The 17488-nt window shown below is 35.8% G+C and overlaps 1 protein-coding gene across 1 annotated transcript in view; it reads right to left on the reverse strand.

Moving 5' to 3' along the window:
• The window catches only part of LOC127843930 (CCR4-NOT transcription complex subunit 1-like), a 94698-nt gene that overhangs the window by 70283 nt on the left and 6927 nt on the right, over window positions 1-17488 (reverse strand). The window contains exons 4-12 of the mRNA XM_052373832.1: window positions 16586-16766; window positions 15605-15748; window positions 14578-14687; window positions 13302-13357; window positions 8753-8876; window positions 8070-8180; window positions 7205-7372; window positions 6367-6627; window positions 5351-5578 (exon numbers count right to left, since the gene is read on the reverse strand). Of these exons, the coding sequence (XP_052229792.1) occupies window positions 5351-5578; window positions 6367-6627; window positions 7205-7372; window positions 8070-8180; window positions 8753-8876; window positions 13302-13357; window positions 14578-14687; window positions 15605-15748; window positions 16586-16766 (1383 nt within the window). The remainder of the gene's footprint in view (window positions 1-5350; window positions 5579-6366; window positions 6628-7204; window positions 7373-8069; window positions 8181-8752; window positions 8877-13301; window positions 13358-14577; window positions 14688-15604; window positions 15749-16585; window positions 16767-17488) is intronic.

The following is a 17488-nucleotide window of genomic DNA, read 5'->3' on the forward strand; positions in this document are numbered from 1 at the left end:
TTGCCATCTATCCATGTTCCAAATTTCATGAAAAAATATTAAGAACTTTTAAAGTTATCGCAGGATCCAGAAAACCACCTTTTCCAGCAGTATTTCTAGCCTATTTGTTGCCATAGCAACGAGAATTTACGACGTAGGAACAAAATGAAATGACGCGCATAATGTCCATATTGACATCTATCCATGTTCCAAGTTTCATGAAAAAATATTAAGAACTTTTAAAGTTATCGCAGGATCCAGAAAAAAACACCATTTTCAGCAGTATTTCTAGTCTATTTGTTGCCATAGCAACCATAATTTTTGACGTATGAACAAAATGAAATGACGTGCATATTGTCCATATTGACATCTATCCATGTTCCAAGTTTCATGAAAAAATATTAAGAACTTTTAAAGTTATCGCAGGATCAAGAAAACCACCATTTCCAGCAGTATTTCTAGTTTATTTGTTGCCATAGCAACCATAATTTTTGACGTATGAACACAATTAAATGACGTTCTTAATGTCCATATTGCCATCTATCCATGTTTAAAGTTTCATGAAAAAATATTAAGAAATTTTAAAGTTATTGCAGGATCCAGAAAAAAACAGCATTTTCAGCAGTATTTCTAGTCTATTTGTTGCTATAGCAACCAGAATTTTTGACGTATGAACAAAATGAAATGACGTGCATAATGTCCATATTGCCATTTATACATGTTTCAAGTTTCATGAAAAAATATTAAGAACTTTCAAAGTTATCGCAGGATCCAGAAAAAAACACCATTTTCAGCAGTATTTCTAGTCTATTTGTTGCCATAGCAACCATAATTTTTGACGTAGGAACAACATGAAATGACGTGCATAATGTCCATATTGCCATCTATCCATATTTCAAGTTTCATGAAAAAATATTTAAAACTTTTAAGTTATCGTAGGATCCAGAAAACCACCATTTTCAGCATGATTTCTAGTCTATTTGTTGCCAATGCAACCAGAATTGTTGACGTATGAACAAAATGAAATGACGTGCATAATGTCCATATTGCCATCTATCCATATTTCAAGTTTCATGAAAAAATATTAAGAACTTTCAAAGTTATTGCAGGATCCAGAAAAAAACACCATTTTCAGCAGTATTTCTAGTCTATTTGTTGCCAAAGCAACCAGAATTGTTGACGTATGAACAAAATGAAATGACGTACATAATGTCCATATTGCCTTCTATCCATGTTTCAAGTTTCATGAAAAAATATTAAGAACTTTTAAAGTTATTGCAGGATTCAGAAAAAAAACACCATTTTCAGCAGTTTTTCTAGTCTATTTGTTGCCAATGCAACCAGAATTGTTGACGTATGAACAAAATGAAATGACGTGCATAATGTCCATATTGCCATCTATCCATATTTCAAGTTTCATGAAAAAATATTAAGAACTTTTAAAGTTATTGCAGGATCCAGAAAAAACACCATTTTCAGCAGTATTTCTAGTCTATTTGTTGCCATAACAACCAGAATTGTTGACGTATGAACAAAATGAAATGACGTGCATAATGTCCATATTGCCTTCTATCCATGTTTCAAGTTTCATGAAAAAATATTACGAACTTTTAAAGTTATTGCAGGATCCAGAAAAAAACACCATTTTCAGCAGTATTTCTAGTCTATTTGTTGACATAGCAACCAGAATTTTTGACGTATGAACAAAATGAAATGACGTACATAATGTCCATATTGCCTTCTATCCATGTTTCAAGTTTCATGAAAAAATATTACGAACTTTTAAAGTTATTGCAGAATCCAGAAAAAAACACCATTTTCAGCAGTATTTCTAGTCTATTTGTTGACATAGCAACCAGAATTTTTGACATATGAACAAAATGAAATGACGTGCATAATGTCCATATTGCCATCTATCCATGTTTCAAGTTTCATGAAAAAATATTAAGAACTTTTAAAGTTATTGCAGGATCCAGAAAAAAATTCCATTTTCAGCAGTATTTCTAGTCTATTTGTTGACATAGCAACCAGAATTTTTGACGTATGAACAAAATGAAATGACGTGCATAATGTCCATATTGCCATCTATCCACATTTCAAGTTTCATGAAAAAATATTAAGAACTTTCAAAGTTATCTCAGGATCCAGAAAAAAAAACCATTTTCAGCAGTATTTCTAGTCTATTTGTTGCCATAGCAACCATAATTTTTGACGTAGGAACAACATGAAATGACGTGCATAATGTCCATATTGACATCTATCCATATTTCAAGTTTCATGAAAAAATATTTAGAACTTTTTAAGTTATCGCAGGATCCAGAAAACCACCATTTTCAGCAGTATTTCTAGTCTATTTTTTGCCAATGCAACTAGAATTGTTGACGTATGAACAAAATGAAATGACGTGCATAATGTCCATATTGCCATCTATCCATATTTCAAGTTTCATGAAAAAATATTAAGAACTTTCAAAGTTATTGCAGGATCCAGAAAAAAACACCATTTTCAGCAGTATTTCTAGTCTATTTGTTGACATAGTTACCAGAATTGTTGACGTATGAACAAAATGAAATGACGTACATAATGTCCATATTGCCTTCTATCCATGTTTCAAGTTTCATGAAAAAATATTAAGGTAGCGCACCTCTAATGATTTCCCGCGATTTCTTCGAAGGTTGAAGAGCCTACTATTAGGTGCCATAGCCTAGTGGTTAAGGCGATAGACTAGAAATCTTTTGGGATATTCCCGCGCAGGTTCGAATCCTGCCGATGACGTATACTTTTTTGCGACGCGTTTTATTTATTTTCTAACGTAATTTGATTTAATATGGCATATAAGCTATATTTATTGTTAAATATGTTGCAATTTTTATGCACATTCTTCAATTATTAAAATTAAAACAACGTTATGGCGAAATTGGGTGATTTACTGTTGAAAATACGAACCATGCATGTTGCATTTTTATTTTTATTTCAAAAAGTAAACGGTAAATCTGTCTAGTTCTTGGTATTTTTGCTGTATATAGTATTTCTATAAACTAAGTTTAAAATATGACTTAAATGAAACTATTTTGAATTTTATGACACTTTGTTTTTAACCGACCCCATTTTTACTTGGCTGAAATCACTTACATTTCATGGCGCTCTTCCATAGAGAAAAATTTGTAAAAAATAAATGTCTGTAAAAGAATACTTATTTCATCTTGTTTAAACTTTAAACACCTTTACAGCATCTGTACACACCAACTGCATGCCCATATTTGGAAATTTGAATGAATTATGGAGCTTTTATATACCCCAGGGGTGTAAATAAACTGGACAAAAGCCGAGCGTGGGGGTGGTTTTGAAAAAATCGGTATATTTTTTTTTAAAGCATGGAAAGCCTACCTACAAATTTGCATGTAGTTCAGTGAAATGATGCTGATTAAGAAAATAATTAATTAGATTATATTTGGATATGTGCCCATTGAAGGTGCGCTACCTTAAGAACTTTTAAAGTTATTGCAGGATCCAGAAAAAAACACACCGTTTTCAGCAGTATTTCTAGTCTTTTTGTTGAAATAGCAACCAGAATTTTTGACGTATGAACAAAATGAAATGACGTGCATAATGTCCATATTGCCATCTATCCACATTTCAAGTTTCATGAAAAAATATTAAGAACTTTTTACGTTATCGCAGGATCCAGAAAACCACCATTTTCAGCAGTATTTCGAGTCTATTTGTTGCCATAGCAACCATAATTTTTGAGGTATGAACAAAATGAAATGACGTGCATAATGTCCATATTGCCATCTATCCATGTTTCAAGTTTCATGAAAAAATATTAAGAACTTTCAAAGTTATCGCAGGATCCAGAAAAAAACACCATTTTCAGCAGTATTTCTAGTCTATTTGTTGCCATAGCAACCATTATTTTTGACGTAGGAACAACATGAAATGACGTGCATAATGTCCATATTGACATCTATCCATATTTCAAGTTTCATGAAAAAATATTTAAAACTTTTTAAGTTATCGCAGGATCCAGAAAACCACCATTTTCAGCAGTATTTCTAGTCTATTTGTTGCCAATGCAACCAGAATTGTTGACGTATTAACAAAATGAAATGACGTGCATAATGTCCATATTGCCATCTATCCATATTTCAAGTTTCATGAAAAAATATTAAGAACTTTCAAAGTTATTGCAGGATCCAGAAAAACACACCATTTTCAGCAGTATTTCTAGTCTATTTGTTGCCATAGCAACCAGAATTGTTGACCTATGAACAAAATGAAATGACGTACATAATGTCCATATTGCCTTCTATCCATGTTTCAAGTTTCATGAAAAAATATAAAAAACTTTTAAAGTTATCGCAGGATCCAGAAAAGTGTGACGGACGGACAAACGGAGACAAAACCATAAGTCCCCTCCGGTAAAACCGGTAGGGGACTAACAATTGTGCCAAAATGTCACAAGATATGCCCGTTTGAAGGTTTTAGACAACTTGTGGACTACAGTAAAAGACACAATTGTGATTGTTGTTTTAAACGCACTTAGTGACCCTGTGACCTATTTTTTGACCCAGCATGACCCATATTTGAACTTGACCTAGATATCATCTAGACACAACTTCTGACCAAGTTTGGTGAAGATCGGATGAAAACTATTTGAATTAGAGAGGGGACACTGCTGTGGACGCCGCTCGTCAAGGGTCATCTTATAATACGTCCCGTTTTGAACGGGCGTATATATAAAACAAGAGCACCGCATAGGGGGTGCCAATGCTCTGCTGCGGGTGCAGTTTTGAATAAATGAAAGCTTGCCAGAAGAATATTAGAGGTCACAGTGACCTTGACCTTTGACCTAGTGACCCAAAAATGCGTGTGGCGTGTAGAACTCATCAAGGTGCAGCTACATATGAAGTTTCAATGCTGTATGTGAAAGCACTTCGATTTTAGAGCCAATTTTAAGGTTTTAGCACGGCGAAAGCCAGACGCCGAGCTGGCTATGACAGTACCTCGGGTTTTCTCCGAAAACAGACGAGCTAAAAAACATGAATTATTTATTTATCACTTGCTGAAAAACTTTAATGTACCAAAACTTTTCTTTCACACATAAAGCTTACCAACCTTTTGTCTGCACGTTGAAAGGGTTTAATAGCATTACTGAGTACAAATAATTAAAAACATATTAGAGATTAATACAAGATTAATTTTTCTATGAACAAGTCCTTATTGTTCTAATAAATATGTTTCTATAATCAAATTCATATACATGTGTAGTAGGTTAATGAACATCTCATACCTCCTGCTCAACTATCTCACTTAGACCAGTTTTCAAAGAATCACGAGTGTTCCAAGGCCTGGATCCAGGACGCCCTACCTTAAGGTCCTGAGCCACATCCAGTATCCGTGAGAGCCTGGTCTGGTCGTGGGGCTCCCCTCTCATGTACCACTCGGCCATCGAGTGCATGATGAGGGTGCGGATGGTGCTCGAGTGGCCCTGGCAGTGCCAGGCGTAGTGCAGCACCACTGCAGAGTTCTGGTGGTTGCCAAGGAACAGAGGCATCAGCATGGAGATCAGCTCCTGCTTCAGGGTGTTCCATGTCGGCTGAAAAGGGAACATTTTGTTGAAAATAGATGATGATTTTTAGCCTGAAAATAGCCTTAGAAAGCAAGTTACTTCGTTATTTAATGAGTGCCATGAAACAGACTTTAAGCAAGTTTGTCATTTATATTATCTGTATTATGTTAAATTGAACTCATTCCTTACATAAAATGTTGTGAATAAAAAAATAAGACAGTTTAAATAATTTTTGCAAAAAAATGAATTTCTGAAACAATAACACCAACACCAACAACAATAAAACAAGCAAGTTCTGAGTCAATGTTTGATAGTGCAAAACATAAAAATTGCATACATTTTTTGACTCAACATATATTTGTTCTTAGTTTTTGTTCTCAAAGATGTGTTTCCAAAAAATAACCTTAAAACAAATAAACATTGCAGATGAATTGTCTTGAAGATTCATTGAAATCTGTGACAATTCTGTGCAGATATTATTATTTACACTGTTAGTAACTGATGGTGCATGGGATATACACCCTCAGTAATTTCATGGTATAAAAGTACTGCAGGTGTATATCACATACACCATCAGTTACTGTTTAACGATTACACCTCAACCGACTACTCGATTACTCGCGGTGTATGGAAATTTCTGGGGGTGTATGGAAAATTATACAGCATGGGCAATGGACGGCTCTAAGCCAATCGGATTAGGTCATTTTTGTAGGATGTGAGATATTCATATACAACAAATTAATGCAGATGAATTGTCTTGAAGAGTCACTGAAATCTGTAACACAATTGAACATCAAACATTCCAAAATACTTACAGAAATCTGCAGTAGCGCAAGGACCAGCATGTCAGGGCAGTTCTGTACAGGGAACTTGAAGAGTTCCAGGACCTGCTGATAGTGTCCCACCTCCGACAGGCGCAGTAGCACCTCTACCAGGTCCAGGGATTTCCATGTGACGATCTCTCGTTTCTCGTCGTCCGGTGGTGTCTTCAGGATGTCAATGACCACAGAGTGACACGGGTAGTCAGCGAAGCAGAACACGTCAGGATTGCGCAGGGATTGGATAATGAACGAGAGCTGAATGACAGAACATTTGATTTGGACCTTGCTCTGTGAAAAAGGGGTTTAATGCATGTGTGTTAACCCTTTGCATGCTGGGAAATTTGTCGTATGCTAAAATGTCGTCTGCAGAATTTCTAAAATTAGCATTTTCTTTGATTTTTTTCAAAAAATACTATCAGAATAGCAAACAGTTTGGATCCTGATGAGACGCCACGTTTTGTGGCGTCTCATCTGGATCCTAATTGTTTGCAAAGGCCTTCAAAATTCGGTTCCAGCACTGAAAGAGTTAAATGGTGACATGAACACACAGTTGAACGGTGATTTACAGATGATCATAATCAAAATATGCATAGTCATAAGACAGCGCTAAGTGTTCGATAAAACTGGTTTAATTTGAAGACCCACAAAAAGACGCCGGCCACAAAGTCAACAATAGCTAACCATAAGCACTTTATGCTCAGGTGTGCTAAAACTTGAAACCTGGGCTAACAAGGCCGTTTTTTTTTCTGTGACACAACAGAAATTATGCCATTTTCCTTCAAAATGAGCGCAAATGGTTTAACACAAAAAGGTGGTAAAAATGCCTCATTACCTGTCCCTCCGTATTCTTCCACAGCCTGTAAAGATATTCGACGGGGAAGATCTCCTGTAGCCCCAGAATGAGCCCCTTCTTGAGCACGTGTAGGCCCCGCTTGTTGGCCACAAAGAACTGAGGGTAGTCCAGCTCCCCCACCACCTCACGCCAGTTAATGTTGGGAGCCTGAACAGTGGGAAAATTTATTGACTTAGGCGAAACATGTCGTCCCTGACTGCACAGGCTAATCTAGGACGACACTAAATGTACATTAAAGTTCATGTTTGGAGCCTGAAGCGTGGGAATATCGAGTCTCCTTATGGGAAAACTTATTGCATGTGCGATTAGTGTTGTCACAGATTAGCCTGTGCTAAACAGGGACAACACTTTCACTTTTAAGGAATTTGAAATATAAAGAAGTCTTTTCTTAATGAAAATCAAATTTAGGCGTAAAGTGTCATCACTGATTAGCCTGTGTGGACTGCACAGGCTAATCTGGGATGACACTTTAGGCACATGCAAGGAAAATTTTGTTAAACAGTCTCGTCCAGTAAAAATATCTGCTTGGGAGTTTACTAACGAAAGTCATAATTTCCTCTTGTTTGACTTATTTCAATAAATTATTCATGTAATAATTTACCGTGAGAATAAGATGCCTTTGCATGTTTTATCAAAGAAAAAAATTACTGTTAAATTAACATTTAAATATTTGATATTACACACAGGTTAGAAATGATGTATGGACAAAAGTCTAGATCTGCAAAGTCAAAGGTAGATAAATGAAAACACCAGAAAACATTGGAAATTTGAACTTTAAAAATCACTTTTTTTTAACAACCACTAAGCTTAATGCTATGCCACCTCCATGTGTTTACTGACTCACCAAGTCCTGTATGCACTGCACAAAGTTCTCCACATTCCATGTGTTCACACCAGGCTGGTCCATCTTATCTTTGCCAATGTCGCCCCACCCACTGCCCGGTGCAGTGTTCACCTGAAACAGCCAATCACTTTGTATTCTGTGATTATAAGGACTAATGTGGGAGTGATATTTGGCCCCATTTAATTGCTCGAAAGGTATATTTTGTTGCCTATAATTATCTTGAAATCTCAATTTAAGTTTTAATTGGAAAAGAAAAGGTATAAATATGGAACAAAATCATATATGCAAAAGGCAAATCTTTATAAAAATGAATTTTACTGCTGCTTTTGTAGATCTAGTCCTTTTCCCTTTATCGTACTAAAATCTCTGCCTTTGTAGCTAATATATTAAGAGTAAGCTCCAAATTTGAGCATCGTTCTGCAAAAACTAGATTTAAAGCATGTGCATAAAGGGTCGTCGCAAAGTGCACAGACCAATCAGTGACAACACTTTTCGCTTTCATGGAATTTTTCTTTTAAAACAGTCTCTTCTATACCAATCTGATATGCCTGAAAATTGAGTCTAGGCGGAGATTGTCGTTCTTGCTTAGCCTGCGCGAATGCACAGGCTAATCTGTAAAGACACTTTTTTTGCAGATGCATTTAGAACAATTTTCTCAAAATGAGGTTCAATGGATGATGTACCTGTGTGGGTTGGTCTGGAAGACTGGAAGGGTTCTTAGCCATCATGCCGAACACCCGCGCCACCACTGCCGGGCTCAGGTCTCGAGCTCCAAACTCCAGGAGCAGGCCCCGACATGCTTCAATGCTGCGGCGACATGGGGAGAATTAGCAGGTTTTGACAACAAGGTTTTTTCTATCCATTTTGGGAAAAAAGAGTCTGGTCAAATTGGGATTTTAAAATGGATATAATGGCAAAATTGGGATTTTTTTTATGGACAAAATGAACAAATTGGGCTTTTTTATCCACAAATATTTACACAGGACAAAATAATATAAATTATATTTATTTATGTTGTTACATGTTTATGAAAGAAAATTGCGCTATAATAATCATAAGACACATTTCTTTCTTAATTTTTTTTTTTTTTTTTGGGAATCAGGATTTTTTTATATATACAATATCTGCTTGGGATTGGGTCTGTTTGCTTTGGTTCTACCGCCTTTTTTAAATAGCAGAAAAAATCCTGGACATAAATTTAAAAAATAATATTTTTTAATTATTTTTTTTACTTTTAAATTTTAAACAAAAGATTTCGATTATTCAGCTCCATGAGATACACATGCATGCCAAATATCAAGTTGCTATCTTCAATATTGAAAAGTTATGGCCAATGTTAAAGTTTTTGGACGGACAGACACCATAAATTTGAAATTTGACCTTGAAGGATGACCTTGACCTTTCACCACTCAAAATGTGCAGCTCCATGAGATACAACATGCATGCCAAATATCAAGTTGCTATCTGCAAAAGTGAAAAAGTTATGGCCAATGTTAAAGATCTTTTCGGACGGACGGACAGACTGACAGACATACTGACACAGTTCAACTGCTATATGCTGGTCATTTATTAGATGAACTATAATTAAAAACAAGATGCGTTTGTGAAACACAATGTTCCCCTATATGACGTTTGACTTTGAAGGATGACCTTGACCTTGTGAAGGATGACCTTGACCTTTCACCACTCAAAATGTGCAGCTCCATGAGATACACATGCATGCCAAAAATCAAGTTGCTATATTCAATATTGCAAAAGTATTCATAAAATAAGCAATTTGGACCAAATATATTTGACCTCTGACCTTGAAGGATGACCTTGACCTTTCACCACTCAAAATGTGCAGCTCCATGAGATGCACATGCATGCCAAATATCAAGTTGCTATCTTCAATATTGCAAAAGTATTTATAAAATAAGCGATTTGGGCCACATATTTGACCTCTGACCTTGAAGGATGACCTTGACCTTTCACCACTCAAAATGTGCAGCTCCATGAGATACACATGCATGCCAAATATCAAGTTGCTATCTTCAATATTGCAAAAGTATTCATAAAATGAGCGATTTTGGCCAGATATATTTGACCTCTGACCTTGAAGGATGACCTTGACCTTTCACCCCTCAAAATTTGCAGCTTCATGAGATACACATGCATGCCAAATATGAAGTTGCTATCTTCAATATAGCAAAAGTTATTGCAAAATGTTAAAGTTGGCGCAAACAGACAGACCAACAGACAGACCAACCGACAGACCAACAGACAGGGCAAAAACAATATGTCCCCCACTACTATAGTGGGCAGAGCTCCAGATAAGGGTCGTATTTTCGTAATTACGAATTATTTTCAAGTCCGTTACGTATTTATTTTCAAATCTTGTCGTACCATTAAGAATTACAAAATCAAGTTACGAATATTATTTTTACATCGGTTCGTATCGATTTTTATTGAGTTCTTTTCGCGTATTAAAGATCTTTGCGGTGCTTATATAGAATGGTTATCGGGTTTGTTTAACAAAGCGCATTTTTTTCCAATAAAAGCGGCGTATACAGTCTATCTGTCAAAAAACAATGGCGGCGTCCAGAAAGCGTCCTAAAAAACTTCAAAGCGTCCAAAACACGCTTTTAACATATTGTACGCAAAGTGAGCCGAAGTTAAATGTTTAGAAAGGCATTATAGAAAATATCTTATACGATGTTGTATGTTCAGTTGCCGACACAGTCGGAAAAGCTAAACAAAAACGCGACACAACGGGTCCAAACTTAAACACACAAGAAAACATTGAACGAGTGGAAGGGACAAGTCCCGTGGCTAATCGTTGAAAAGATTGAAGGGGAGACCCGTTTTAAATGTGAAATATGTAAAAATTCATCTAAGGCATGCAATCTAAACACAGTTTGGGCATATGAAGGTAGTGCTGCAACAATATACCGGTATATCGGTATATATCGCAATACGCAATCTGCATATTGTATTGCGATACGATTTTCATCATACCGGTACGAAAATTTTACAAAATTCATTCACATTTCGTCAAGAAAAGCCATCCAAAATAATGATAACAAGGTAAACAAAACAAAGCATTGTAAAATTTTTTTCCGTAAAAATAACATTCTGAAAGTGTATTTTACGGAGTAGCGTTGTTGCATCGGAGCATTCGTTCGATGCTTTTGAACAGATTATCGTTGAATTAATTGCGAACAGCTGTAAATGTTTCGTTCGATTCTGAATTGAGCATTATTAAATTTGTAATCCGAATTTCGGAAATACGCTTCCAAATTTCAATGCTAATGCGACAATAAGAAATTCTAGCGTCAAATAAAAAGTGCTTTATCCTTTGTCTCAATAAAAAGCGCGCGAAAATTATACAGACATGTAGAACGTCGCATGGAAAGTATGGGTGTATTTTGTGTTGTATAAAAATGGGAACTTCACGTCAGATGAATTACGCGTGTTCAGTGGAAAAAAACGCCCCGGTTGGACGTTATTTCATCACATCTTTAAATAGTAACAAATGCCAAAATGTATTTGATACTTAAGAAAATTTGCAAATGTTTGTGTTTCTTGTTATTCTTGAGTACATTTAAAGTAAATATTTACCAGAATTTGCTTTAAAACTGGAATATACGGGATTATCGGGTAATTGGCAAGTTATAATTTTGGTACAAGTTAGAAATATATTGCGATATATTGCAATACGGGTTTTTGAACTGGCAATATATTGCAATACGGTTTTTGGCGTATTGTTGCAGCACTATATGAAGGTATTGGAAAAATAAAATTGTATAATACTGAAAAGACACTGTTGAACTAGTATAAATAAAGTTGCTAGTATGTTTATTTTGATTTTTTTTTGCATGAAAATAATCATTATTATTTATTTTTAGGTCATTCAGAAAAAAATAAGAATTGTTTTCCAAAACTTAGTAGTAACGTTAAGAATAAAATTTCAGAGTTAAGAATTCTTTTTGAAAATCTGGTAGTAATTTAAGAATTTCACAAAACCTTATCTGGAGCTCTGGTGGGGGACATAAAAATAAATAATGGGGGAGATTGAGGGGGGATTTGGGGGGGGGGGGGGGTCGGGGGGGGACGTGGGAGATGGTTTGGGTGGAGTCTATTGTGGTATGAAAGGTAAGAGTTGTTTTGTTAAAGTATCAATCGAATCTAATCATAAATATAGAAGTTATGGCAATTTAAGCAAAATTTAATAATTTGACCTTGAGAGTCAAGGTCATTCAAAGGTCAAGGTAAAATTCAACTTGCCAGGTACAGTTACCGCATGATAGCATGAAAGAATTTGAAGTTTAAAAGCAATAGCCTTGATACTTTAGAAGTAAAGTGGACCTTAACACAAAATGTAACCATATATTCAAATTCAAAAAAGGGTCATAATTCTGTAAAAATGACAACCAGAGTTATGCAACTTGTCCTCTACTGTCCCCTTATAATAGTTTGTGAGTGTTTAAAGTATGAAAGCAATATCTATGATACTTTAGGGGTAAAGTGGACCAAAACAAAAACTAAACCAAATTTTCAAGTATAAAGGGCCCATAATTCTGTCAAAATGCCAGTCAGAGTTACATAACTTTGTCTGCACAGTCCCCTTAAGATAGTTAGTAAGTGTTGCAAGTATGAAAGCAATAGCTTTGATACTTTAGGAAAAAAGTGGACCTCAACACAACACTTAACCAAATTTTCAACTTTCTAAGTATAAAAAGGGCACATAATTCTGTCAAAATGCCAGTCAGAGTTACATAACTTTGCCTGCACAGTCCCCTTATGATAGTTAGTAGGTGTTGCAAGTATAAAAGCAATAGCTTTGATACTTCAGGAATAAAATGGACCTAAACACAAAACTTAACCAAATTTTCAACTTTCTAAGTATAAAAAGGGCACATAATTCTGTCAAAATGCCAGTCAGAGTTACATAACTTTGCCTGCACAGTCCCCTTATGATAGTTAGTAAGTGTGGCAAGTATGAAAGCAATAGCTTTGATACTTAAGGAGAAAAATGGACCTAAACACAAAGTTTAACCAAATTTTCAACTTTCTAAGTATAAAAAGGGCACATAATTCTGTCAAAATGCAATCCAGATTTATCTAACTTTGCCTGCCCAGTCCCCTTATGATAGTAAGTAAGTGTACCAAGTATGAATGCAATAGCATTGATACTTTATGAGAAAAGTGGACCTAAACGCAAAACTTAACCGGACGCCGAGGCTAGCTTACCTGGCTGTGCAAGAGAAGTCATATTCTTGCATCATGTCTGCTAGTGAGGCATCCAGCTGTTAACAGAAATATAACTCATTAAAGAACTTTGAAGATGACAACCAGGGCATCCATTCCTCCACATCTGGCTAAAATCAAACAAGTCATTGGAACTATGTGACCTTAAGTGTTCATCCCCAAAATGTACTATTTACCATCCATAACTTAATCTGTTCCAGAGAGGAACAATTTATAAAACAAGAAAAGAAAACCACCTAAGGATCATCTTCTCCAAATTGCTGATTTGATTGACTAGTTTAAAGTTGTTCAAGTTTTACAAAAAAGTATTTATGTCACTTATTTTATACTTAATCTTCATTTCAAGTTAGTACTGGGCCCGTATTCACCAACCGATTCTTAGACTTAAGAATAAAGAAAAGACTTACAACCAAGAAAAATGTGTTCAGTGTTTCAACATATACAGGCCTCCACTGGTGATTATGTCATTAACAAAATGTTCTTTATGAAGAATAATATAGATATGGATGTTTACTGCAGAGTTTAACTCAAAATTAAAGAAATTCTTGAATATTTTAATTTAAAGAATTTTCTTTATTCTTAGACTTCAGTCTAAGAATTGTTTGGTGAAAACGGGCCCCGGTATTATTCATGCAATGCAGGTTTAATACACTACCGGTATATTGCAATATGAAAAAACGACTTTCGCTTATCCTTTCAAAACAGACTTAGAACTGAGTCGTGCTCTGAGAAAACAGGGCTTAATGCATGTGCATAAAGCTTTCTCCCAGAATAGCCTGTGTGGACAGCACAGTCTAATCGGTAACCACACTTTTCACCTACACTGGTTTTAAACTAAGAAGATTTTTATTTCAAATACCATAAAAGCAGAAAGTGTAGTCCCTGACTAACCTGTGTGGAGTGCACAGGCTAATCTGGGACGACACTTTATGAACATGTATAAGTCATCCCAGAGATGGGCTCAAGTATTTTGCTAGCACAACATTGCTACTCACATGGGTCTTGGCTAGCACAACATTGCTACTCACATGGGTCTTGGCTAGCACAACATTGCTACTCACATGGGTCTTGGCTAGCACAACATTGCTACTAACATGGGTCTTGGCTAGCACATATTGCTACTCACATGGGTCTTGGCTAGCACAACATTGCTACTCACATAGGTCTTGGCTAGCACAACATTGCTACTCACATGGGTCTTGACTAGCACAACATTGCTACTCACATGGGTCTTGTCTAGCACAACATTGCTACTCACATGGGTCTTGGGCATGCTGGTTACAAACACTAGCTTATCCACGGAGATGTCGTCAGTCTCCGGGTAGAGCAGTGGGCCAATAACAACCGGAACGCGGTCGCGAGGGAAATCTGCAAAAATTCAAAAAGTATAGTTTCATTCGACTTCTTTCGACCAGTCCACACATTTAGAGCATAGCAGGAAACTATAAACTTACATTTTAAGATTGGTTTCCTAGAGGGGCAAACATCTTCATTACTTCAGCTGCCCAGCCAAAGAGTTGGGAATCCAGAACCAAGTACCTTACATGTAGTGCAGATCTAATACGTGTATCAACTTTCAACAAATTAAAATCAGATAAAACAACACTGCTGACATTAAAACTTTGAATAAATCGGGCATTATTATAAACCTTGAATCTTAATGCTGTGTCTGAATCGCAAAATACTTTGAGAAATTATTTCAAGGTTTAAACAAGATTAAAAAATGCCAGTTGCCCGACAAGACCACCAAATTTTGACAACTTGCCCCGCCCTTATTCTACTAGCACTGGGCAAACGGGCGATTATGAGATAGATAATTTTCTATCACAGTGGGCAAATGGGCAACCACTAGATAGATAGTTTTCTATCACAGTGGGCAAACAAGCTATCCCAAGATAGATAGTTTTCTATCACAGTGTGTGGACAGATAATAGAGCAATCCCAAGATAGATAGTTTTCTATCACAGTGGGCAAACGGGCGATCATGAGATAGATAATTTTCTATCACAGTGGGCAAATGGGCAACCACTAGATAGATAGTTTTCTATCACAGTGGGCAAACAAGCAATCCCAAGATAGATAGTTTTCTATCACAGTAGGCAAAAGAGCAATCCCAAGATAGATAGTTTTCTATCACAGTGTGGGGACAGATAATAATAAAAACACTACTGCTTGAACTTATGAGGGGTAAAAATAAACCATTTAGTTGTCAAAAAGCTGAAGAAACAGGAGTTTTTTTCTCAACTCATGTTCAACTCCTCTCAAACATGTAAAGTCGCTCCCACCTTTTCTTAGAGTAGAGAAGAAGGCCTCCTTCTGTTCTGATCCAATGCCGAACTGTTCCTTGGAGTGGACCAGATGTGCCAAGAGGAGATGTAGCACCTCTATAGCAATATCCTGCAGCCCACCTTCCTGCCTCACAGCTGAGTCTGAAACACAGAGGATAGGGAATGTCGTCTAAAACTGTGCGTTTTTTTCAATTTGGGGCTGAAATTCAACCCAATTTAGATTATCTCCCATCCAGCTCTATAATATGAGCCTTAGTGGATATAATTTTGAAAACACTTTTAACCAAAATTTAAAGTATGTGTTAGCAAAAAATACAGAAACAATTTCCCAGTTCTAGACACATTTTTGTCCCAATCCAAACGGCCCCTGCTCAAAACAATCAAAAAGATCCATGAGTTAATCTTTAAATTTCTGAAAAAATGTCTACACAAATTCTAGAGTTTACTGATTACATAACAAACAATCAATAAAACAATTATTACGCCAGTTATTACTTGGACTGGTTGTACAGTGCTCTACCAACTGGAAAGCCCGCTAAAATTGGTAGTCGAGTGGTCTACATACAGAGCTAGCTGGCCCATTTATTGGGCCCTGTATCTCATCTATGTACTCACCCAGGGGTTTTTCTGCGATTTAAAAAAGGCCGTAAAACGGAACCGATCCCAAACCGAAAAATTGTATTTCTCCTCCCCAATTTTCATTTTTTAAGTATTTTTTTTTTTTATGGAAAGAAGTGTCTAATAATTATTATATATCAATTTTATTTTATAAACATCTAACAAAGTAAATAACTATAATTTATATGATTTTGTCCTCTTGTGTCAATATTTGTTGACAAAAAAATTCCCAATTTGGTCCTTTTCATCGATAATTTTTTTCCAAATTTTCCATTTTATTGATTAAAAAATCCCAATATGACCAGACTCCTTTTCCCAAAATTGCTCGCAAATACCTGTCACCTGCATCTATGTACTCACCTGCATCTATGTAGGAACGTAGTAGGTCTGGTAGCTTCTGCTTCACAAACTGCGTGGAGTGATTTCGGAGTTCTGAGCTCGTAGAATTCAGAAGTGCGAGTCCAAACACAACTTCCTGCACACGGGTCAGTCGTAGGATCTTACTGATCTGTGGGAACAGCTGAGTCGAGGGTTTTAAAGTCTGAAATATTTTATTTTTCTTATTTAAAATATAATATTTCAATAAAGAGCAACACTGAAGCAATTAAGTACTTGGTCTGAAGCTGAAAACACAGTTTGCAAATCCAAACCGCTGACGATAAAAATTCACTGTGTGCTGTTGCTGTGAAAACACTCTTGTCTTTGTGACAGCATGTTCAAATGCATGACTATGACTTTTTCAGTCTTTGTAACTCATCATTGATAAGGATAAACAAAAAAGGATTAGCCAAAAGTACTTTTCTTACAAGCTTTACTGTACATTACAATTTTCTTACATTATGATTTGTTCTGATACAAATGTGCGTTTTTAAAATGGAGGTAAAGAATGTAAAATGAATACAGTGCAGAATAAAAGAAACTTCATTAAGCAAGGATTCAAAAACATGAATCACAGACTAATGCAATTGTTTTGAGTATGTTTAAAACACAAATAAAAGAATATTATACCACAGAAAAACATCAAATGACGTCATGCTCTCAACATTATTTAGCCATTATACTGAGCATGTTAATAAGTATAGCCTAGTTTATCCCATGGGGTTTGTTTTCACCAATTTGAGAATGGGGACTGGACTCTTTGCGTTGGGAAAAAAATCAACATTATGACTAAAATTGGAAAAACAGTTTGTTCTTGTTTGGTATACATATAGTATTTAATAACAATTTGAATGAAAAGAAAAAAATAGGGGGGGGGGGCGGACT

The sequence above is a fragment of the Dreissena polymorpha genome, chromosome 9, assembly GCF_020536995.1.
Source record: "Dreissena polymorpha isolate Duluth1 chromosome 9, UMN_Dpol_1.0, whole genome shotgun sequence".
NCBI classification, from domain to species: Eukaryota; Metazoa; Mollusca; class Bivalvia; order Myida; family Dreissenidae; genus Dreissena; species Dreissena polymorpha.